The 24,682-nt window shown below is 38.7% G+C and overlaps 1 protein-coding gene across 14 annotated transcripts in view; it reads left to right on the top strand.

The window, feature by feature from the left end:
* TRIM67 (tripartite motif containing 67) overlaps positions 1-24,682 on the top strand; it is a 77,761-nt gene that overhangs the window by 34,597 nt on the left and 18,482 nt on the right. For 6 of the 14 annotated variants that reach the window (XM_078156805.1, XM_021000469.2, XM_078156803.1 and 3 more), the window contains exons 4-8: positions 9,086-9,181; positions 12,640-12,762; positions 15,116-15,226; positions 18,257-18,410; positions 20,845-21,002. In XM_078156805.1, coding sequence (XP_078012931.1) covers positions 9,086-9,181; positions 12,640-12,762; positions 15,116-15,226; positions 18,257-18,410; positions 20,845-21,002 — 642 coding nt within the window. Of the gene's footprint in view, positions 1-9,085; positions 9,182-12,639; positions 12,763-15,115; positions 15,227-18,256; positions 18,417-20,844; positions 21,003-24,682 lie in introns of all 14 variants that reach the window. The other 8 variants (XM_021000468.2, XM_021000467.2, XM_078156804.1 and 5 more) reach the window with 5 other exon arrangements.

Genomic DNA, 24,682 nt, shown 5'->3' with positions numbered 1-24,682 from the left:
GTGAAGTATGTCCCCAGACCCACCTCACCCAGAAGAAGTAAGCATTCATCATCTAGCAAGCATTTATTAGGTACTTACTAAGTACCAGGAAGTGTGAGTAGGTACTCATGATGAAAAGACAAAAGCAAATGACTCCTGCCCTGAAGGAGCTTATACTCTAGTGTGAGGAAACAATATGTATACAGAAAATCAAATACAAAATATATGCAGAGTAATTTCTGGGGAAGGTGGGGGAGAAGCTTGCATAACCAGAGAGATGAAAATAAGCTTCTTGTACTGACTTATTTTTTTCAATTTTAAATATTTTATTTTTTCCAATTACATGTAAAAACAATTTTGACATTCATTTTTTGATAATTTTAGTACCAAATTCTCTCCCCTCCCTCATTTCCCCCCCTCATTGAGAAGGCAGGCAATTTGATATAGGTTATACATGTGCAGTAATGTAAAACATATTTCTGTATTAGTCATGCTATGAGAGAAAACACAGACCAAAGAAATTTTTTTAAATGATGAAAGTAAAAAATAGTATGCTTTCCTCTGCCTTCAGACTCCATAAATTCTTCACCTGGAGGTGGACAGCATTTTTCATCATGTCCTTTGGAATGACCTTGGATCTTTGTTTTGCAGAGAAATGCTAAATCATTCACAGTTGGTCATTTTATAATATTACTGTTACTGTGTACAATGTTCTCCTGGTTCTACTCACTTCACTTTGCATCAGTTCATGTAAGCCTTTCCAGGTTTTTCTGAGAGCATCCTACTCATCATTTCTTATAGCATGATAGTATTCCATCACAATCATATACTACAACTTGTTCAGCCGTTCCCCAATTGATGAGCATTCCCTTAATTTGCAATTCTTTGTCACCATAAAAAGAGCTGCTATAAATGTATCTGTACAATATAGGTCCTTTTCTTTTTTTAAAAAAAAATTCTTTGAAGGGAATAACATATACACTCAATTGGGTATAGAAATCTATCTTACCCTACAGGAAAGTAGGAAAGGAAGGGGATAAGAGAAGGGGGTGGTGATAGAAAGGAGGGCAGACTGGGGGAGTCAGATGCAAAACACTTTTGAGGAGGGACATGATGAAAGGAGAGAGAGAATAGAATAAACAAGGGTAGGGGAATAGGATGGAGGGAAATGAAGTTAGTAATAGCAACTGTGAAAAAAAAACTTGAATCAAGTTTCTTTGATAAAGGCCTCATTTCTCAAACATATAGGGAACTGAGTCAAATTTATAAAAATAAGAGCCATTCCCCTATTGACAAATGATCAAAAGATATGATCAGTTTTCAGATGAAGCTATCTATAGCCATATGAAAAAAATACTCCAACTCTCTATTGTTTGGGGAAATGCAAATTAAAACAATTCTGAGGTACTACCTCATACCTATTAGATTGGCTAATAAGACAGAAGAGCTAAATAGCAAATGTTGGAGGGGATGTGGAAAAATGAGATATTAATGCACTGTTGGTGGAGTTGTGAACTGATTCAACCATTCTGTAGAGCAATTTGGAACTATGCCCAAAGGGCTATAAGCCATGCATGCCCTTTGACCTAGCAATACCACTACTAGGGCTATATCCCAAAAGAGATAAAAAACAAAAAGGAAAAGGATCTACATGGACAAAAAATATTTATAGCAGCTCTTTTCTGGGGGCAAAGAATTAGAAATTGAGGGGATACTCATCAATCGGAGAATAGCTGAACAAGTTATGGTATGTGATTATGATGGAATACTATTATACTATAAGAAATGATGAACAGGATGCTCTTAGAAAAACCTGGAAAGACTTGCATAGGCTGATGCAAAATGAAATGTACTCTGTACAAAGTAATAGCAATATTGTAAGATGATCAGCTGTGAATGACATTCTCAGCAATACAATTCAAGACAGCTCTGAAGAACTTATGACAAAAAATGCTATCCATCCCCAGAGAAAGAACTGATGATGCTTGAATACAAATTAAAGCATATTTTTTTAAAACTTTCTTTATTTTTCTTGAGTTTTTTGTTTATGTTTTCTTTCACAAAATGACTATTAAGTTTGGGGGTTTTTTGGGCTAGGCAATGGGGGTTAAGTGACTTACCCAGAGTCACACAGCTAGTAAGTATCAAGTGTCTGAGGTTAGATTTGAACTCACATCCTCCTGAGTCCAGGGCTGGTGCTTTATCTACTGCACCACCTAGCTGCCCCTAAAATGACTATTATGGATATGTTTTACATGACTACACATGTGTAACCTATATCAAACTACTTGCCTTCTCAATGGGGATGGGGTAGGGAGGGAGGAAAGGAGAGAATTTGGAACTCAAAATTTTAAAAATGAATGTTGAAATTATTTTCGCATGTAACTGGGGAAATTGTTTTTTATTTTTTATTTTTAGGCAAGAGGGGTTAAGTGACTTGCCCAGGGTCACACAGCTAACAAGTATCAAGTGTTTGGTTTGAGGCCAGATTTGAACTCAGGTCCTCCTGATTTCAGAACTGGTACTCTATCCATTGCACCACCTAGCTGCCCTGGGAAAATTTTTAAATAAATAAATAAGTAAATATTAAATATTTAAAAAATCTCTTTGGGATACAGACATTGATATTGCTGGGTCAAAGAGTATACACAGTTTTATAGCCCTTTGGCTCATTCAAGTTGTTGGAGACTGTATTAACATGCATATTTCCTAACAATGAAAAACCTTACCCATGGGGATTTGTTAAACTGACTTGAAAGAAGCCAAGGGTTCCAAAAGGCTGAGATTAGGAGAGACTATATTTTAAGTATGGAAGTTATGGAAATATGAGAGGGAATGATCTGTACAAGAAGCAGCAAGTAGGCCAGTAGAGTGCATGAAGGGGAATAACATGAAATAAGCCCAAGGGGTAGGCTCCAGTCAGATTGTGAATGCTTGAAAAAAACAAAGAGAAGAGTTTGATTTTCATCCTCGTGGTAATAAGGAGCCACTAAAGCTTCTTGAGTAAGGGATGTTGGTGGTTGTGTGGAGGATGGATTGGAGAAGGAAAAAATATGGGGTAGAAAGACCAGTTAAGAAGCTATTGCAATAGTCTAGGCAAGATGTGATATAGGTATAAAACTTTATTAAATTTAATTGAAAGTGAACTGAAGTGAATTCACTGAGTCTCTCTTGATTTCAGTTTCCTCGTGAGGGGATATGACCTTTAAGGTCCCTTCTAGCTATAAACTCATGATTCTTTGATCTTATGAATTGAAATATAAAATTCTAGAGCTGAAGGGACCTTAAGGATATCTAATCTAATTTAATATCTTCATTTTACTTTTACAGATGAGGAATCTGAGGATGAGAGAGGTTAAACAACTGGTCACAGGGCCAGTTAGTAGCAAAGCTGGGACTAGAATCTAAGCTTTCTGATTCCCAGTTCAATGTTCTTTCTAACATACAACATTTCTCTGTTGTCAGTGTATGTCAAAAGGACTTGAATTTGGTTCCCATACATGCTTTCTATGTCCTAGAAAAGTTGAGTTGCGTGAAGTCAGATGGCCATTCATATGTTGTCCAGTGTGTATGTTTTGGAGGGATGGAACCTCAAGGGAGCTAATTAGGCAAAATCTGGAGCAAACAGATGGTACATCCTGAATGCAAGTTTCTTCACTCCTGGTGCCATTATTTCTGCTTCTGAAGGAAATCAGTAATTCCTTGAAGGACTCCCTAAACTCTCATTCACCTGTGAGCTATAAAGTCAAAGAGAATTATTCTTTTGAGCATAAGAAAAAATGTTCTAAAGAATATAACTCTTGCCTCCTCTGCTCATACCTCTATCCCACAAATATAATTAAATGACTATGAACTCATACAAGTTGTTGGAGATTGCATTAACATGCATATTTCCTAACAATGAAAACCTTACCTATGGACAGCAGATTTATGAAGGATAGTTTTTGAGGTGCCCAGATTCTCTCTCTCCCTCTCTCTCTTTCTCTTTGAATCATTAGCTCCCTTTCATGCTGAACTCCTTGAGAAAGCTATCTTCCTTCTCATTCTCTTCTAAATTCTCTTCAGTCTGGCTTCTGATCTTGTATTTCAACTCAAACTGCTCTTTCTGAAAACTATCAATGTTCTCTTAATTTTGAAATTTAATGGCCTTTCTCAATACTCATCCTTTTTAGCCTCTCACATTGTTAATCACTCTATTCTTCTTGATGCTGTCTTCTTTTTAGGTTTTTGTAACATTGTTCCCTTCTAGTTCTCCTGCTATTTGATTACTCTTCAGTCTCCTTTGCTGGGTATTCATCCAGGTTGAGTCTACTAACTATTGGTGTTCCTTAAAGCTCTGTTCTAGACCCTTTTTTCTTTTTCCTCTACATTATTTCACTTGATGATCTCATTAACTTTGATGATTTCAATTATTATCTCTTTGCAGATGATTCTCAGGTCTATTTTTCCAACTCTCTTCTGATCTCCAGTCTTGCATCTCTAACTGCTTATTGGACATTAGACGTCTTAAATCCAGCAGGTCTAAAACTGAACTCCTTATCTTTCCCCCTAAACCCTGCCCTCTTCCTAACTTTTCTGTTACTGTTATCACCATCTTCCCAGTCATCCAGATTCAAAACCTATCATCCTTGACTCTTCACTTCTCTTTCTCTCACACACACACCCCACATCCAATCTGCTGCCAAGTCCTATCAGCCTTACCTTTATGGTATTTCTTGTAACACTCCCTTCTCTTCACTGCCACCACCCTGATGCAGACTCTCATCACCTCATACCTGGATTATTGGAATAGTCTTTCAGTTGATCTCCCTGCCTCAAGACTCTTCCCCACCACAGTCCATCTTCCACTCAGCTGCCAGAGTAAACTTGTCAAATTGTCAGTCTGACCATGTCATCTCCTCCTACTCAAATAACTTCGTCATTTCCATATTATCTCTAATATCAAATATAAAATCCTTGATTCATAACCTGTCCCCTTCCTACCTTTTAAGTCTTCTTTTTTCACTTTGCTACTTGCCATAAAATCTAAAATCCAGCAACATTTATTGTTGTTCAGTCATTTCAGTTGTGTACAATTTTTTGTACCCCATTTGGGGTTTTCTTGGCAAAGATACTGGAGTGGTTTGCTGTCTCTTTCTCCAGCTCATTTTACAGATGAGGAAACTGAAGCCAACAGGATTAAGTGACTTGCCCAGAGTCAAACAGCTAGTAAATGTCTGAAGTTGGCTTTGAACTCAGGAAGATGAGTCTTCCTGACTTCAGACCCAGCACTCTATCCAATGTGCTACATAGCTGACCCCAATGATATTGCCTTCTAGCTATTCTTTACACAAAATGCTCCATCTCCTGACTCCACGTGCATTCATTGGCTGTTCCCCACGTCTGTAATACTGTCCCTCCTTGTTTCTGTGTTCCACCTTCCCTGGCTTCTTTTAAGTGTCTGTTAAAATCCCACCTTCTACAAGAAGCCTTTCCTAGTCACTGCCTTGCTCAATAAATTCGTGGCTCTCAATTGTCTATAGGACCAAATACAAATTCTTGTGCTTAGCATTTAAAACCTCCAACCTACCTTTCAGAGCATTTTACATATTACTCTGCTTCCCACACTCTATAATCCAGACAAAATGGCTGGCTATACCTTAAATATAGCATTCCGTCTTTGCACAGACTATTCTCTGTGCTTGGGGGGCACTCCTTCCTCTCCTCCACCTCTCAGAATTCTTGGTTTCCTTAAAAGCCCAGCTCCAATACTCTTCACAAATGAGGCCTTTCCTGATCTTCTAAGCTTATGGCACCTCTCCTCCCAAAATTATCCTTTATTTACTTGTCATTGTATGTGTTTCCCCACCACTCCCACCCTACCACCAGCAGCAATAGAATAGTAAGCTCTAAAAGAGCCAAGAAACTGCTGTGTTTGTGTCTCCAGCACCTGGGACAGTGCCTGGCACAAAGTAAGTACTTAAATGCTTGTTGATGCTATTATTCCAATTTTACAGATGAAGAAAAATAAGGCTCGGGGAGATTAAGTGATTAACCATGGTCACACAATTAATAAGGATTCAAATTCTTGACTCTAAGTCTAAAATGTTATTCATTTCACCATGCAGTTATATAGGAGGCAAGAAGTTCCAGAAAGATATAACAAAATTTACAGTTGATTAATCTATCAAGAGTTATTAAAAGGAGACCTAGACTGGTCTATGTAGGTTGCTAAGCTAGGAGATAATGTTACATCAGACAGAAACCGTGCTATCAGACAAACTGTTCCTCTGGGCCATTGCCAGAAACTGAAACCTGGGCTAAATACATCTTTGGTTTAACCTTGTATGACAATTCTTATGCTCCTCTATTCCATATGTCACCCTGAGGACTCTCAGTTAGAACTCAATTCTTGACCTGACTTACCTCAGGGAAGGTGAAGAAGAGATGTGGCCTCTTTTCTTAAGCACAGCTTTATAAAGCAGTCGCATCCACATAAATGCCATCTGTGTTTCTGTTTCCTTGTTCTATGAGTTTAATGCACCTGATATTTTGTTAGATTATCATAAGATTTGTACAAGACCTCAGAAATAAAATCAAATCCCTTGATTTTACAGATAAGAAAACTGAGGCTCAGAAAAGTCAAGTGACTTGACCATGGTCACATAGACAATAAGTATCAGAATACAATCCCAGATTTTCTGATTCCAAATCCATTGTTTTCACTATAACTGTACCATATTGGCTGGCATGTTTGTGGTTCTTGAATCTACACTGATGGGAAGAGGTAAAAATGACTTCTCAGGCTGGAAAAAGAGCCAAGATTTTCCCACTTCCAGGCAAGGGCTCACTTTATATACTACCTCTCTTCCACTTGATCATCAGTAAGGAGTTCAAGCTGTCCAGGGCACATATATTATGATGTTCAAGAAGCTGGTTTTTAAGGGCCAGCAAGGTTGCTCAGTGGGTAGAGCACTGGCCCTGGAGTCAGGAGGACCTGAGTTTGAATCTGGCCTCAGACACATAATACTTCCTAGCTGTATGACTCTGAGCAAGTCACATACTACTTCACTTTAAAAAAAAAAGGAGCTGGTTTTTAGATTCATTAGAGCTTGAGCCATCTTTCAACCTCAAACTGGCACTAACAAGCATAAGTAACACATCACAATGTAAGATTGTGACTAGCAGGAGAGTGCCTATTGAACTACGAGGCTGTCTTCAGATCTTATCAGCCAGACACTTGTCAGGGTATTACCACCACCACCACCTCCCAAGTTGTTGTTTTTATATATGTATAAATTATATATATATATATATAAAATTATATAAATATATAATATTATATTTTTCATTAAAAGAGATCTATTTTCTCTTTTTCTCATCCCCCATCCCATTGAAAAAACAAAAATAAGTTTCTTATAATAAATATGCATGATCAAATAAAACAAATTGCCTCATGTCTCATTCTGCACCCTAAGTCTATCATCTCTGTGTTAGGAGATAGTAATGTGCTTCATCATGGGTCCTCCAGAATCCTGGATGATCATTGCATTGATCATAGCTCTTGAAGCTTTCAAAGCTGTTTATTTTTAAATGTTGTTGTTATTGGATAAATTGTTCTCTAGATCTGCTCATTTCATTCTTCGTCGTATTTATAAATAAACAAATTTATAGAATTTATTCATCATTTATAAAAGCCTTCAAAACTATTCATTTTTATAATATTGATATCATAGTATAAAATTATTCTTCTGATTCTGCTTACTTCACTCTGTAGCAATTCACCAAAGTTTTCCCACACTTTTTTGAAAGCATCCATTTCCTCATTTCACAATAGTACACAATAGTTCACCACATTGTTCTATCACATTTGTATTCAAATTTTCAATTCGATTACCATTTATTAAGCATCTACAATGTGCCAGGCACTGTGCTAAGTGCTGGGGAGATAAAAAGAAGCAAAAGACAATTCTTGTCCTCAAGGAGCTTACAATCATATAACACGTTTGGTTCAGCCAGTAATTATATATATTGTTTTCCTAGTTCTGCTTTCCTTGCTCTACTATGTCAATTTATGAATCTTCCCATGTTCCTCTAAATTCCTCATATTTATCATGTTTTTTACTATGCAATAATATTCTGTTATATTCATGTACCACAGTTTATTTAGTCATTCCTCAATCTATAGTAACTCACTTTGCCTCCAATTTTCTACCACAAAAACTATTGCTATTAATATTTTGCTCTATGCTAATATCTGGTTTAGAGAAGCATGGATTAAGTATAAATAATCATAAAGAGCACTCACGGTCCAGCACTTGCTGACCTCTAGTCCGTTCCAATGTTAACACTCTATTATTCTTAATTTCATTCTTCTGCAAGACTAATAAGAATCAGAAAGATTGGCAACAAATTGACAAGCAGCTGGTACCTCATGCTTCCACTGTGCATAAGCCATGCCTCTTAGAGTCCTGGGGGAAGGACAGCTGAAAAGGACAGGATGGGAGAGCTGTAGCATAGCCAGATAGGTCCCCTTGCCTCTCTTCCTTCTGACTACCAATTTTTATTAAATTTATAATATCCACTCTCTTTATTTGTATTTCTATTTATCATTTGTGTACATGTCGTATACCTCTTATTAGACTGCAAGCTCCTTGAAGGCAGGGGCCATATGTCAGCTACAGTGAACATCATAGATGTGACCATGTGAGAAATGATGAATAGTGTTTTAATAAGGCTTCAAGGCTTATAACACATTCCTACCCACCTACCCAATCACCTTGTGAGGTAAGTAGCTTAAGCACTTAGCTTCACATGTCGTTTGATCATGGACAAGTCCCTTAGCCTCTAGGACCTTCAGGCTCCTCATCTATATAAAAAACAAATGCTGCACTTCCCTCACAGGACCATTGTGGCTCTAAATGAGATAATGTATGTCAAGATCTTTGCAAACATTAAAGTGCTATGTAAAGATCAACTGCTGTTGGTATGATTCTGCCTACAATATTGTCTGAACTCTGCAGAGAGATGTGCTCTTTAAATGAAAGGATTTTTTATTAAATGTAAATTTTGCCCTCTGCTTTATTTCTAATTTTTCTTTTTTCCATATCTGTATATTATGGTTTAGGCACAGCTATCTCAAGCATTGAATGGTGTTTCTGATAAAGCAAAGGAGGCTAAAGAATTCCTAGTTCAGCTCAAGAACATACTTCAGCAGATCCAGGTAAGGATGTCCTGGGGCCGTTTGAGGATGACTGCCCTCAAACCCTCTCCTGGGAAGGATTTGTTAAGTGATGAGTCAGCAAGAGAATAACAGGCTCATTTTAGAGGATTGGATTGGTTATAAAATGAAGCCCAAGCCTTGACCCTTGGAAACATGACAAAAGCAAGTTATTGACAATTATCTGACAGCTAAGAAAAGAAAGGAAATGGTTAAATAAAAACTAACAAAGTGTTATGAGTGTCATAAGGAGGCAGGTGGAAGGAGCAGGGCAGAGGACCTGGTTTCAAGTGCTGCCTCTGAGGCTGACTTTATTGAACCTGAGGTTCCTCATTTGTAAAATTAGGGAGTTATATTAGATGACCTCTGAGGTCCCCTCCAGCCCTACATCTGTGATCTATTAGAATATTAAAGTTAGAAAGAACCTTTAGATCTTAAATTGTTCATCTGTAAGATAAGGGGGTCAGGCTAAATGGCCTTTAAATTTCTTTTCATCTCAAGGATGACATAAATAGAGCTAGGCTGGGAATAGTATAAATAATGAATTCTGTAAAGTGGTTAGCATTATTCAAATTTGCACTGCACATCTTCATTTGACTAAAAGCAATTACCATGTTTTATACAGATATAATGTAAAGTTTAGATTCAGTCAAAGGGCTGTACTTGAGGACCTACAGGGCCACAGGTGGCCTCATGGATGCGTGTTTCCCACCCCTGTTTGAACTGTACTAATTTTAATACTTACAACCACCTCCCAGGATTCATTATTTACACTAATTAGAACCTGGCTAGTACAATAAAAGCATCTCACCTAACTCCCTTATTTTCAGAGAAAGAGAGATTACGTATGATACATTATTTTTCAGTAGTTGAGAAGATCTGTGATTCTGTAGATTATAGGATTTCCTCCATTGACACACATTTCATGACTTTGAGGGCCAAAAAATTCCTCTATTGGTAACCAACACTTTGGCAATAAGGCTGTCTAAATTTAGCTAGGCTAGTTCTTAGATGGCAGGTACATAGTTTGTCAGAAGGCCTGTACTTAAGGCCTTTCCAGCTTGAAAAGACCTGCCCACGTTTATATTCCACTGACAACTCAAAAACATCTTTGTTCCAAAAGCAATGGTCAGATAGGACTTTAGTGGCAAATATGTGGTATATAATAGTGTGGCACATGTTCTGGAGTGAATTTCTCAGCCCTTACTCATGCTGCAGTGCTATGTCCCCAGAAGGTGGCTACTACATCCCCTCAAGGCTCTAAAAAAAGGGGTTGGCAAACTATTGCTGACATCTACCACCGGTGAGCTAAGAATGGTTTTTATATCTTTAAAGAAAAAAGTTTTATTGTATTTTTAAATGTAGAAACCATTCTTAGTTGACTGGCTGTATAAAAACAGGGATTGGCCAGGTTTGGCATTCTGGCTATAGTTTGCCAACCTCTGCTCTAGAGTTAACCTGAAAGGGGGAGTAGGTTTTAATGTCATTGCTCATGAGCCCCCACCAGTGTGGTTCACCTGATTATCGACTGATATTAGTTAGTCAAACTTGAGTAGCTTTTAGAAATGGATATTTACTATAATACCATAGTTGGTACAAAACACTCCCCCTCCCCAAAGTCTACAACACTGTACCACAAGTACATACAAAATCCAAGGGAAAGTGTACTCAAGCTTAGAACACAAAGGGAATAGTTCACAGATTCTGAAAGTCCTTTTCTCCTTTTTGTGGAGTCCTCGTGGTGTTCCCTTTAGGGTATAAGTGTAGTACAATATAACTTTTCTGCTTAGGCTGCTTGGCCTTTTCTCCTTGATTCCAAACTGTTCTTGGATTCTGATGTAGACACTGCCATTAGCTGTTCCAGGAACACTGCTCAGATACCAATAAAAGTCCAAATATTCTGATATTCTGAAGTTCCCAAGGTTTTCCTCTAACCAAGGTGGGGGGTGGGTAGGAAACTAAGAACTCTCCTCCCCATCAGGTTATTCCTTTTTCAGGGGCTTCGATGAAAGGTTTCCAGTACTAAACAGCTAGATACTCAATTCCTTGATTACAAATTAGCTTGAGGATTTTATAGAAACACCATAGAATATTACCAAGTCTCTCAATAAATCCAAACAGACTTCCTGTCATACCTAGTTGAAATTCCTTTTATTGAATGAGTGATTCAAGGGTATCTATCTTCTGACTGATTACTTATATCAAGATATGTTCTTACCTGATAATCAGGGATAAGTGAAGTAAGGTGACTGACTCAGTAACTACCACTCCTTTATAATAAGATTATACACACACACACACACACACACACACATATACACATATACACATACATACAGAGAGAGAGAGAAGAAGAGGAGAGGAGAGGGGAGGGAAGGGGGAAGAGAGAGAGAGAGAGAGAGAGAGAGAGAGAGAGAGAGAGAGAGAGAGAGAGAGAGAGAGAGAGAGAGAAAACTGCAAGGAATTTTAGAAACTAACTAATCCAACCCTCTCATTTTATAGATGAAAAGATAGAGAACCTGAGAGAGACTTGCCCAAAGTCTCATAGGCAGTAAGTATCAGAGGCAAGATTTGAACCCATGTCCTCTGACTTAAGATGCAGTGTTCTTTCCCCTATATCATGCTTCATGTTTATATGTGTGTGTATATATATTCTGAACATAGCATATGCACATTGAAAAGCCACATGACATGATGGATAGAGGTCCAGCCTCGGGCTCAGGAATACCTGGGTCCAATTCCTACCTCTGCTACAATATTGACTGTATGACCATGTGCAAGTCACTTAATCTTGCAGTGCTCAAGGAAACTTTCTTAGACTATAACTCACGGATGGTCCCCAGTCTATAACAGTGGAAGCAGTTTCTATACTATACTATACCCATGAAATCAAAGGTCCAAATAAGCAAAAGGCACAATAATTACAATTCACATTTAAAGGATACTTTAATATGTTCTATTATATAATTGCATGCCTAATGTAATATATTTTGTATTTTTCTAATTATATGAAGCACTTTCCTTAGAGAGATTAATCAGTTTAACCAGGGTCACATAACTAGTAAGGAATTTATTCAAGGTCAAGGGGCTAGTAGGTAGCTGGTCCTCTAACTTGGAGTTCTTTAATCTTTCCACCACATCACAGCTTCCTCCAACATATTTATAGTCATATTTGCGTAAAAAGATCATGTTTCTTGTTAAGCTTTCAAAAAGGAATAAATTGTAGGACTATTGAGTTGTTAGAGATTCACTAAAGACTAGTCCTCTTAACAAGCTGAAGTAGGTAGTCATGAAATGTTTCAGGCCACAGGTTAAAAAGGAGGATGGGGAGGAAACACAAAGAAATATAACATTGAGAAACTACTTAGATGCTGAAGATACAGGGGAACTGATAGAGATAAAACCTTATGAAACAGATTTTCACTTTAACTTTTCTCCTTGACAAACCTTGATTTCCCCAGGAAAATGGGCTAGACTATGAGGCCTGCTTGGTTGCTCAGTGTGATGCCCTGGTTGACGCTTTAACTCGACAAAAAGCCAAATTACTCACCAAGGTCACTAAAGAGCGGGAACACAAATTGAAGGTGAGTAACTGGGAGCCTGTTTCCTTGGGAGCTGTCCACTAGAAGAAATCTGTTTTTCGGTACCCATTCACAGTCTCCATGGAATAAAGAATTTTAACGTTCTTTGTTGTTGTTCAGTCATTTCAGTCATGTCCAACTCTTCATGACCCCATTTGGGGTTTTCTTGGCAAAGATGCTGGAGTGGTTTGCCATGTCCTTCTCCAATTGAATGCTCTTATCAAATCAGAAAATATCACATCAACCACTTGCCCTTTCTACAGAAACATTCATGAGGGTATACCAGGGGCACATCTCTCCCTTTTTAGAACCCACATGCTTCAGGCTCATGTCATCTGGGAAGCTTTCACCTCTTGTCAAACTCACCTGCCCCACCACAGTCTATAAATACACACATAATTCCAACTCTTGCAGTTACTGCATTTACCTATACTTCTATTCCTTACATAGAAGTTTCTCATCTTGACTGTTTAATGCAAGCTCCTTGACAGTGTGATTTAGGTCTGCTTTTAATATGTATAGGCTTTGTGGTGGAGACTCACTCAGGACACAAAGGTGTTAGGGACACAATGGGGATTTTCTCATTTTGTTGGCTCCTAGGATCCACCCAGGAAACATGGGATAATATACATACATGAGACTGCAGCTGACTCCCCACTCATATCCACATAGTGTGCAGTATTACAGAATAAAGTTTTATCAAAAGAAGAGAAAGATGTAACACATATATGCAAAGACACAAGAATCATCCTTAAGTATGGGGCTGTTCTGACAAAATATTTTTCTTGTTTTTGTTTCTGGTTGGGCAATGGGGTTAAGTGACTTGCCCAGAGTCACATAGCTAGTTAGTGTTATGTCTCTGAAGCTGGATTTGAGCTCAGGTCCTCCTGAATCCAGGACCAGTGCTCTATCCACTGTGCCACCTAACTGCCCCCAACATATTTTTCTTATAAGTTCAGCTTTGCTCTGCTTGGCCAGATGTATACCTGAGTTCAATGTCTGGTTTTACCATGAGACCTCGGTCAAATTATTTCATATCTCTGGGCTTTAGTCTGCTAATCCATAAAATGAAGAGGTTGAGCTAGATCAGCACTTCCCACACAGTATTCCACAGCCCTGATGTTGCCTGTAATGGCAATAGAATCACATGAGAAAGTATAAATGTGAATCAAAGTTTTTCCTAAAATATTGAATACAAATTATATTCATATCAAAATACTCATTATTGGGACATCTGGATGGCACGGTGGATAGAGCACTGGCTCTGGAGTCAGGAGGACCTGAGTTCAAATCCAGCCTCAGACATTTGACAGTAAGTGCTGTGGGCAAGTCACTTAACCCAATTGCCTAGCAAAAACACAATGTTCATTATTTCCAGAATTTTTAAGTGGAGCTTTTTTTTTAGGCAATTGGGGTTAACTGACTTGCCCGGGGTCACACAGCTAGTAAGTGTCAAGTGTTTGGTCTGAGGCTAGATTTGAACTCAGGTCCTCCTGACTTCAAGGCCAGTGCTCTATCCACTGCACCACCTAGCTGCCCTTCCAGAATTTTTCAGTATAAAAATCAACTTCATTTTTCTTCTTTGCTCGAAAATTTCCCACTTCTCTTTCTTTGTGGTATTCCATAACCCTAGTTTTGTAAACTGGGTTTTGTCAATGTTTCAAAACCAAAAGGATCCTGTGACTAAATTAGTTGGAGAAAAATAGAATAAATAATTTCTAAAGATCTTTTCAGAGTTTTATAAGCCTATTGTAAGTCTATGCATATGTGAAGAAACCAAAGTGCATTGAGCTACCCATGGGTCACATAGAGAGCCAATCACTGGCTGCTTAGGATCATCTCAGTTCTGATTTTTCTATATTTAGGGTTTAGGAAGGTATATTTGGGTATCTAATCCAAGATCATTGGGGAAAGGTTCAACATTGTTTCCTACCACAGACTGCATGCAGAATTCAGGTACAAGCAGAAAAGAATGCCAGGCAGCTATCTCTACTTATTTATTTTAAGTTACTAATATTACTGTCCCTATCCCTTTGTTTTTGTTGTTGTTCAGTCATGTCTGCCTCTTTGTGACCCCATTTGGGATTTTTTTGGTAATGGTACTGGAGTGGTTTGCTATTTCCTTCTCCAGAAGAGGAAATGGAGGCAAACAGGGTTAAGTGACTTATCCAGGGTCATACAGATAATAAATGTCTGAGGCTGGATTTGAACTCAGGATGATGAGTCTTCCTGACTTCAGGTCCAGCTCTCTATCCACTTTGCCATGTGGCTGCTCCTCCAGCCCTTTGTTTACTTCTCTTCAAAAGGCAGAAAGCTATGGTGATGCTGCAAGTGTGAACTCTTCTCCTCTTCACAGGTGGTTTGGGACCAGATCAACCATTGTACATTAAAGTTACGCCAGTCAACAGGCCTAATGGAATACTGCCTAGAGGTGATCAAAGAAAATGACCCCTCTGGGTTTTTGCAGGTAAGTGTCTTCTTCATGATCTTTGCTATGGGAAGGAGGGTGTTTTTTCTCTCTTTTCTACCAGCACTGCCACTGCTCACACTTTGTAATTAGAAATAAAACCCTTTCCCATGGATTTGGAATTATATTGCTATTAGAAGCTTTCTATTAGAAGAACATTATATCATAATATTCTAGAAGTAGATAGGTGGTCCAGTAGATAGAGGACTTCATCTGGAGTCAGGAAGATCTGAATTCAAATCCAGCCTCAGCACTTAATGACCCTGGGCAAGTCACTTAGCCTCTATTGGCCTCAGTTCCCTCAAATATAAAATGTAGGTAATAACATCATTTACCTTGTGGGTTGTTGTATGTGCAAATGAGATATTTACAAAGTGCTTGGCATAGTGCCTGGCACATAGTAGGTGCTATATAAATATTTGCTCCCTTCTCCCCCTTCATAATGGTGAAAAGAACACTGGCCTAGATGCCAAATGAGATGGGTACTTGTTTTGACTCTTATAATAACTAGAGAGTATAAGCAAGTCACTCAACCTCTGTAGGCCTCAGTTTTCTTATCTGTGAAATGGGGATTGTTGTACTGAACGAGTTTTAAATTTCCTCCCAACTCTGACATTGTATGATTCTACATTTTTGTGTTTTGCTAACCATACTTCTACTCTTTTGTCTAATCCCCTGTAGAAAAGCCAAGGATGAGGATCAAGTGACCTCTGTATAGCAAGTTGGGCACAGTCCAGTGATGTCAGGCTGCTTAACAGAGTGTCCACTGATGGCAAGCCAATGCTGTCATTTCTTCTCACGTTCAAAAGTGCAAGTTCCCACAGGACAGAACAAATTTCCAGTTGTCCTCTGGGGTAATCCAGACTTATTTAGAATTTGATTCCTAGCATAGCAGACCAGCTCAGAGTTGTACAGTTTCTGAAATAAAACAGTGAGGCAGATCTAAGTGTGACCTTCTTTCTATAGAGGGAATGAGCAATTACCTTGATTATTCCTAAGGACTCTGCAGAGACAAATGAAAGTTACTAAGAGCTACTCATGCTTTGTCCATGTTCCCAGGAACCAAAGATTCCTACAATCTTATCCTGGCCTTAGGTAAGAGCCACCCACTTCTTGGCAGAGAGGTGATGGATTAGGACTGTAGAACAAGACATTTTAAGATGTGGCCAATGTGATTAATTGTTTTTCTAGCTATATTTATTGTCAAGGAAGGATTTCTATGGAGAAGTGAGAAGGAAAGTTAGTGGATGGTAATAGGAATGCAAAAAAAAAAGGAAAGAAAAGGGAATCAATAAAACATTTTAAAGAACACAGAAGAACAGAAGAAAACAAGAATTTCCAAAAGGACACAGTACTTGGTACACAGTAGGAAGTTAGTAAATTCATGTTTATTGATTTATTTACAGAAATAAACAGGACAAGTTTATTACTATCAAATTAAATTTAATACACATTCTAAAAAGACAAATTATATTTACAGAAGTTCATAATTTCATACAAAATGTTTTTTTGTATCCTGAAATGTTTATATTCATTGGTAATTGTTAAATACATTAAGTACAAATTAAGTCAATCCTGGGCAAGTCACTTGAGCCTGTTTGCCTCAGTTTCCTCATCTGTCAAATGAACTGGTGAAGGAAATGGCAAACCACTCCAGTATCTCTGCCAAGAAAACCTAAATAGGGTCACAAAGAGCCAGACATGACTGAAAAATGACTGAACTATGTGCCAGTCATAATGCTAACTTGATCCTGATAACAACCCTATGAGGTAGGTCCTATTATTGCCCCCATTTTACAATTGAGGAAACTGAGGTAGACAGAGGTTGGATGGCTCGACCAAGGTCACATAGCTGTTAAGTGTCAGAGGCAGGATTTGAATTCAGATATTCTTGACTTGAGGTCTATTGCTCTATCCTCTGTACCACCTAGCTGCTTCTAACACTTAAAGGAACTAGTAATTCTAAGAGGTAGGAGTGAAGAAGTACATTCTAAGCATGGCAGACAGCCATAGGAGATGGGGTGTCATGTGTGAGGAAAAGAAGTCTAGTTTAGCTGAATGGTAAATTGGGTGGTGCTATGAACATGATGCTAATGGGGTTGAGATGACAGACTATGGGACAGCCTTGAAAAAACCAACCAAGTAAAATGAGATATAAGTGATTTTCAGCAACTCAGTTTATTTTCTTTTGCTCTTAAGAATCTATCAAATCCAGCCTTAGACACTTGGCACTTGCTAGCTGTGTGACCCTGGGCCAAGTCATTTAACCCCGAGTTCCTCACTAAAAAAGCAAAAAAAAAAAAAAGAATCTACTTGATAAAACACTCAACTAATTTTAAAAAATTGAAATAAGTATTACCCTTGCTACAAAAGATATCTTTTTTTTATTTCACAGAAGGATTCACTGCAGGGTTCTTTTAAATAACAAATGTCACATTTCAAATGTGATTTCATTTTCAAAATAAATTTTTTACAAAATAATATTAGGTAGCATTTACATGGTACTTTAGGATTTGCAATGAGCTTTACATGTTGTCTCATTTGATCCTCATAACAACTCTGTGAAGTGAGTGCTATTATTATCTCAATTTTATAGATGAGGAAACTGAGGAAGACTTGGTTAATTGATTTGCCTAAGGTCACAGAGCTAGTAAATCTCTATGATTTGATTTGAACTCAGTCCTCCTGGCTCAAAGTGCAGCATTCTCTCCATTGTGCCACCTGGCTGCTACATTTTCTCATGAGACTCATCAAGTGAGGTAGTCAGAAACAAAGTTGAAGTCTCTGGCTCTGGCTAGGTCTCTCTCTCTCTCTCTCTCTCTCTCTCTCTCTCTCTCTCTCTCTCTCTCTCTCTCTCTCTCTCTCTCTCCCCCCCCCCCTCTGAAGTATCTAGGATGCTTGAGCCTAAACAAATCACTTAGTGGTTTCCTGTTCTTGATCCCCAAAGGCTGAAAATAAACCTGTCCTCTCAACTTTCTATTTATCCTTCCCTTTGAAGATTCGTAGCCCAAACCTAATGGTTTCTTTAAGATTTCAGATGCTCTGATCAAGCGTGTCCAGGTGTCTCAAGAGCAGTGGGTCAAAGGAGCTTTGGAGCCCAAGGTGTCTGCAGAGTTTGACTTGACCTTGGACAGTGAGCCTCTGCTGCAGGCTATCCATCAGCTGGACTTCATCCAGATGAAATGTAGGGGTGAGCTTTGGTTGGGCATGTGTTCAATGCTTCTTTTGGTGAACATTTGTTCGGTAGCAGCACTGTAGGTGATATCCAGGGCAATAGTAATGACCAAGCCCAGTTCTCTAAGGTCCAAGGTCTCCTGTTTAAAAAAAAAAAAGTAGGGTTGGAATGGCTAAGGGATAGGGATATACCACTGGATTCAATCAGAATGAAATACCATTTCCAAGGAGAGAGACATAGCACATTGCTAACTTTGATTAGTAAGCAAAGAAAACTTAATCTCAATTCAATAGGACGCTTTAATAGAGCTACCCAGAGAATCCATGAAAATAATACTGTGTAGTGAGGAATGCAGCAGAAGTCCATAGTGGAGTTCTCTACTGCCTCTGGTCTTCAGAGAAAGGCCACTGGAAGCTTCAAGGGAATATCTTTCTCCCCCAAAGGCCTAGTTATAGTGTAATGAGGAAAAAGAGGAGGACTACTCCTACTCAGCCCAATCTGCATGCTATTCCAGTTGTGTATTTGGAAGAATGAATAGTGAGCTTTAGTCGGTAAAACACCAAAGAGGTGGGTTATTTCCATGGAAGCTGAGACACTTCAGATTTTTGCCTTGGAGGCATTCACCTATATCCATTTTAAAGAAAAGAGAGACTCTGAAGAAATACCCTCACCCTTCCCATGAACATATTCCCAGGCTTATGCCCACTTTCATAGTTTGGTGCTGGAAGAATTTTTAAGCTCATCTGGAGACACAGTTTGGAAATGCTGCTGTGTCGATATAAATGAAGCTACTTGGAGCAATACTGACCATTGCTTCAGAGCCTTGGCTCAGAGAGTTGGTGAGAGAGCTCCAATAAAAGCTCACCATCCTTCTTCACCTATGGGACCCTGGGACTGGTATTATAAGGATAGGAGTCTATTTCAGCCTTCCCAAAAGACTTGGTGAAGGCAAGAGGTTCTGCACTGATTGGTCCAACCACTGTCTCCAAAAGGAGAGGGGAAATGACAGTGAGAAATCGATTTTTTTAAAGAAAAAAAAAGCAGAGAAATTGCCACAGGACAAAGAAATAAATGCAAAATGGAGATTTTATTTAGTTTTTAAATGAGGGACTAGAGGTGTCAGTCTATGTCTACTTGTCCCTGAATTCATGGTTCAACTGTATTCCAAACCAATTTTAAGCCAACCAAACCATGACCCCCAAACTGGAAAACCTGAACCTGAGCTAAAGGTTTCAATCAATCAACTTCCCAATGAAATCGCTTTAATCTATTAGAACCTGTGCATTTTCTTTAAAAAAAACTTAACTGAATTTTGGGGGGAGAAATTAAAATATACTCCCAGTCATACTTGAGGGGATTATATCCCCATGCCAGATTCTAAAGCACTTTGATTTGTCAAGCCTGAGGCAGGTTGATCCTGAGAAAAGGAGTGAGTAGACACAGCATCTCCTGGAAAAATGAGGCTGATCCCTGATGTGGGCTGATCCACTGGCAGAAGGGCAGCACATCCCTAGGCAGACTGGGGATAAGTGGCAGGCAAGAGTAGGGTTCTTTGGACCACTTTCTACCTGAGAAAAGAGGCCCTTCAGGTACCTCCCTTCTCCATGGAGGAAGGGTACTCTAGGGGCCTGATAAAACTCCTCCCAGACAAAGGAGCAATGCAGCTCCCAGACAGCCTCAGGGCAAAGTGTTTGGCTGTAAGAAGTCCCTCTGACCATGATCATCCTTGGAGAAGGAGAACTTCAGGGCCCCTGGTCCTCTCAAGACAAGGATCTAGCAGGTTCTATGCTGGGAGTGTAAAATATGTTTCGAACTGGGCAAAGGGGGAGCACAGCTCCAGGGCAGCCCCAGGATAAGTGGTGGGCTAGAAATTAGTCCCCTAACCATGAACTATCGCCATTGATCCTAACTGAATTTGCCTTAGCCCACAGAATTCCTGGTTATGACTGCTGCTTCTATACTTAGTTCACTATCCCTATGACCAAGCTTCTGCCTTAAGGCTACTTTGAATGTTTTCAAATTAATAAATTTCTGAACGGAATACTGGAAAGGCCTAGACCATGAGTTGGAAGACTTGGGTTCTAATCCTAGCTCTGCTACTTAATTCTTGTTTGACTTTGGGGAGGTCATTTAATCTTTCTGATCCTCAACTTCTTCATCTTTAAAATGTGATGTTGGAACACATAAACCTTAAAGTCCCTTCAAGTTCTGATATGAAGGGTCTGACCAAAGGTGCATATATATATTTGGGATTCCTGACAAACTCCTTGAGGTTGCTAACTTGGAGACTGTCAAGGAGAGATTCAAAACCCAATTAAGTTTTCTGTGGCCGTGACTCACAGTGGTTGTAGTTATCACTTGGATAAGGGGAAGGGATGATTTTTTGGATGTAACCTTCGGATACCAGATGGGGAAGGATAGGGTTACACTAACCTGTGCTCAGTTCCTGTCGCAGTGCCTCCCGTCCCTTTACTGCAGCTGGAGAAGTGCTGCACCCGAAATAACAGTGTCACCCTTGCCTGGAGAATGCCACCTTTTATCCATAGCCCTGTGGAAGGCTATATCCTGGAGCTGGATGATGGGGATGGTGGGCAGTTTCGGGTGAGCTCATCTGTTCTAGGAGTCTGAATGGCATGCAGGTGATGATGATGGTGGTGGTGGTGATGATGACAATCTAGATAACTTTCCTCTCTGTGGCAGCAAAGCAAGATTTTTTCCACAGACTTCTCCCTGGATTCAGCCTTTGGAAGTCAGGAGACACAGGTTCTGATCTCAGCTCTGATGCTATCTAGCTAGGATATTGGATAACTTACTTAACCTCTTTGGTTAGCCTCAGTTTCATTATCTGTACAATTGGGATTGAACTAAATGACCTATGGTCCTATCCTTACTCTAAAGTCAAAAGGAACTAATCTGAGATCTTAGAAATAGGGTGAATACTAATACCAAGGCAGTATCTGACTAAGGAAAATTGGTTTCTGATTGATATATATATGGTTTCAAGCAGGGGGAAGAACCAAATACAGTGTAGTGTTCAAGATCATTTTAAGAAGTAGCACAGAACCCAGAAACAGTATCAAGTGTATGAGGATGTCATTTGCATATGTATAATTCTGAGTTTCACTCTATTTATCCAAATGCTATCCTTATGGAGTATCACCTTTGTCAGTCTACTTAAATAGCATCCTCTTCTGAATCTGCAGCATTTATTGTGTGTACTATTCATATTGTCCAAGGAAGATAGCATGGTGTAGTGGATAGAGTGCTTGCTTGACACAGAATCAGGAATACCTATGTTCAAATCTCACATCTGAGCAAGCCCCTTAAAAGGGTGTAGAATATACCAAGAATCACAAAGTTTTGAGACTCTCCAGAGATATACTTAGCAGTTGATACATAGTAATGAAGAAACTGAATTATAAGAGTGTTGATATTCCTGATCTAAATGAAATCAGAAATCCCAAATAAGTTGCAGCTAAATGGCAAAATAGCTCACAAATTCTCTTTGGAAAAGTAAATGAAGGAGCTAGTAGTGTAGACTTGAAAGTACATCCAAAGGCAAAGAGAAACAGCATTTCACAGGACTTCTGGTTATTTCTTATTGCAGGGCTCAGGATAAGCATGTGCAAAAAGGCTATTATGAAGGTAATTGCAGTTTATGTGACAAATTTTTTTGCAGAGAATAAGGAAACAGAAATTCTACAAGTAATCCATTATAAGTCTTCCAATTTGAATCAACATATAATTTGGTACTTTATGACTTCACTGCAAAGGTAGTCATAGGGAAAGACAGTAAAAAGTGTCTTCGAAAAGATAGCTTTAGAAGTAAGATATAAGGGGTAAGAGGCTTGCGGAGGAATAGAGAAGAAGCTTCATGCCTGCATATCAAGAATACTTCTTAATAAGAGAATCAGAATATTTAGGACATGGTGAATGCCAAGTATCATCAAAAAATGAAATTATTTATATTTTGACACACAGAAAATGACTGGCTACCAATGTAAGAGTCATTGTGCACTCTGTTCCACTACAATACAAAAAGCATTTATTGAAGTTATTCTATACGCAAGAGCTGTGGTGAGCAGTAGGGATTCAAAGACAGGACAAAAACTATTTTGCTGTTCCTTTCTATGTACAGTCAAATCAACAATTTGTTAATGCAAAGATCAAAATCAATTCCAAATTAGAAGAAAAGATAAAAGTGAGAAGAGTACATGGAGCACAACTAAGGCTACTCCAATCCGAACTGTTGAAGCTGTTAAGTAGGAAATGGATAAAAAATAGACATCTACATAGACTATCACCATTTCCTAAGGGAGTTTAACTGATATAAATCAATGGCCATAACAGGGGAATTTTAAAAGCATAGATTCTATGCAAGCCAGAAAACACTTGATTTCCTTCTAGAATCAACAGATGGCAGGTGGAACAACCCTGGCTTAGTACATAAACTCATTTGTAAAGTCTTACAGAAAAAGATAATAGAAGATTATGAGAAGAATTGCCTTACAAATTATCAAGAAGCAGTAGATCAAAAGAAAAGTTTATGGAAAGGTCATTTGTCAAGAAGACCAATTAAGCTATAGCATCCCAAAGACATTTAGAGATAAAATTGGATATAGGACAATAAACAGATGAAAAATAGACAAAAGACTGGGTATGGTAGTACAGTCCTGTAATTCATGCTGTTAGAGGAGGATGAAGCTGGGAGATTATTTGAGTTCTGGAGCTCCAAGCTGCAGTAGGGCTGAAACCAATTAAATATCTGCACTAAATCTAGCATCAATAGGGAGAGCCCAAAAGAAGTGGCAGGGAGAGGGGAACACCACACAGCCCAAGGAGGGACAAACCAACCAAGGTCAGAAATGAAGCAGATCAAAGCTTCCCTGCCTATTAGTAGTGCTATTGGGCAATGTGACTGATTGTTGCACTTCCAACCTAGGCAAGATAGAGAGATCCAGTCAAGATGTGGGGAGAGAGGGAAATGGGGGGGGGGGGAGAGAGAGAGAGAGAGAGAGAGAGAGAGAGAGAGAGAGAGAGAGAATGCAAAATATCAATATGAATGAATGAATGAAAAAGTTTAAATGCTTATTATGTGCCAGACATTATGTTAAGCACTGGGAATACAAGTAAGCAAGTCTCTTCCCTGGAGTTTATATTTTAATAAGAGAAGACAACACATAAAGGAGAAGGGTGGCCAGGAGAAATGTTTTGGACCAGGAAGTCAGAAGATAGATAGATAGAGCAACTGTAAGTCAAATGACTGACATATCCTTTCCAGGAATAATAATGTTCACTTGACTACTGTTCTCACTGATAGAATTGGAAGGTGGGACTGAGAATTGGGGGCAGAGAATACAGAGGCATTGCATAGAGATTCTGAGAAGTGATGTGATGGGCCTGAGAACAGGCAAGATAAGGCAATAAAATAAGGTAACACGCAATGCTCACCAATCAGAAGTCAGAGTCACATGGATGGGAGCTTGAGTTCTGGTTGGAGGTAGGGATTTCTATAACAAACTGCTTTCTCCACAAATGACAGATGTCTTCACACTTGAATCATAATATCACAGTCACTGGTGTACTGTACAAGAAGTCACTAGAAAAGAAAGGAAGAACAGTTAAACTAGACCAAGTATACACAGAGATCTGTGCTGGAAGCAACACAATGTAGAGGACATTGAGAGATTAATTCTTGGGCTATCTGAAAAAAGGAAAGATACCAATCACTTATAGAAAAAAACCCCTATATTTTATGATTACCCCAAAAAAGTGATTAAGAAAGTATCAATAACTACCATTCCATAAACCTGTCTTTCCATCCACATAGAGTCTTTTAAATATGTTTTTATAATAATAATAAACACATGCATTGAGAATATCCTTGATGAAAGCTTGAGAAGGGAACAGGCAGATTTTCACAAATCGTATCCTGCTTTAGGCTATTCTTTTCAGTCACATAATGACTGGATGGAAATGTGCAAAGAATACATGATCCCATTATGCTTATTGTTGGCTGACTATTAAAAAATGTTATACTATAAAGTAAAATGCCACTTTAAAGGCTTTCTTTCAACAAGGCAACTACCATGCATAGATCAAAATTATATTAGAGTCCAAGAAAGAAAGAATAACAGATAACTTTGTTCAATGACTCCCTGATAATTAATCCAAAAGAAGTATAAAACCACCAAATGTGTGCTCACCAAATATCATTGCCACTGCCATGGAGGAGGTCTGAATAAGAGGCCAAATTAAAGAGGGATTCTTTATAGATGGTG

This window comes from Phascolarctos cinereus, unplaced genomic scaffold (assembly GCF_003287225.1).
Source record: "Phascolarctos cinereus isolate Bilbo 61053 unplaced genomic scaffold, phaCin_HiC Scaffold_5;HRSCAF=322, whole genome shotgun sequence".
In the NCBI taxonomy this organism is placed as follows: Eukaryota; Metazoa; Chordata; class Mammalia; order Diprotodontia; family Phascolarctidae; genus Phascolarctos; species Phascolarctos cinereus.
Note: the sequence above shows the minus strand (reverse complement) of the source record. Positions and strands in the feature narration are given on the sequence as shown.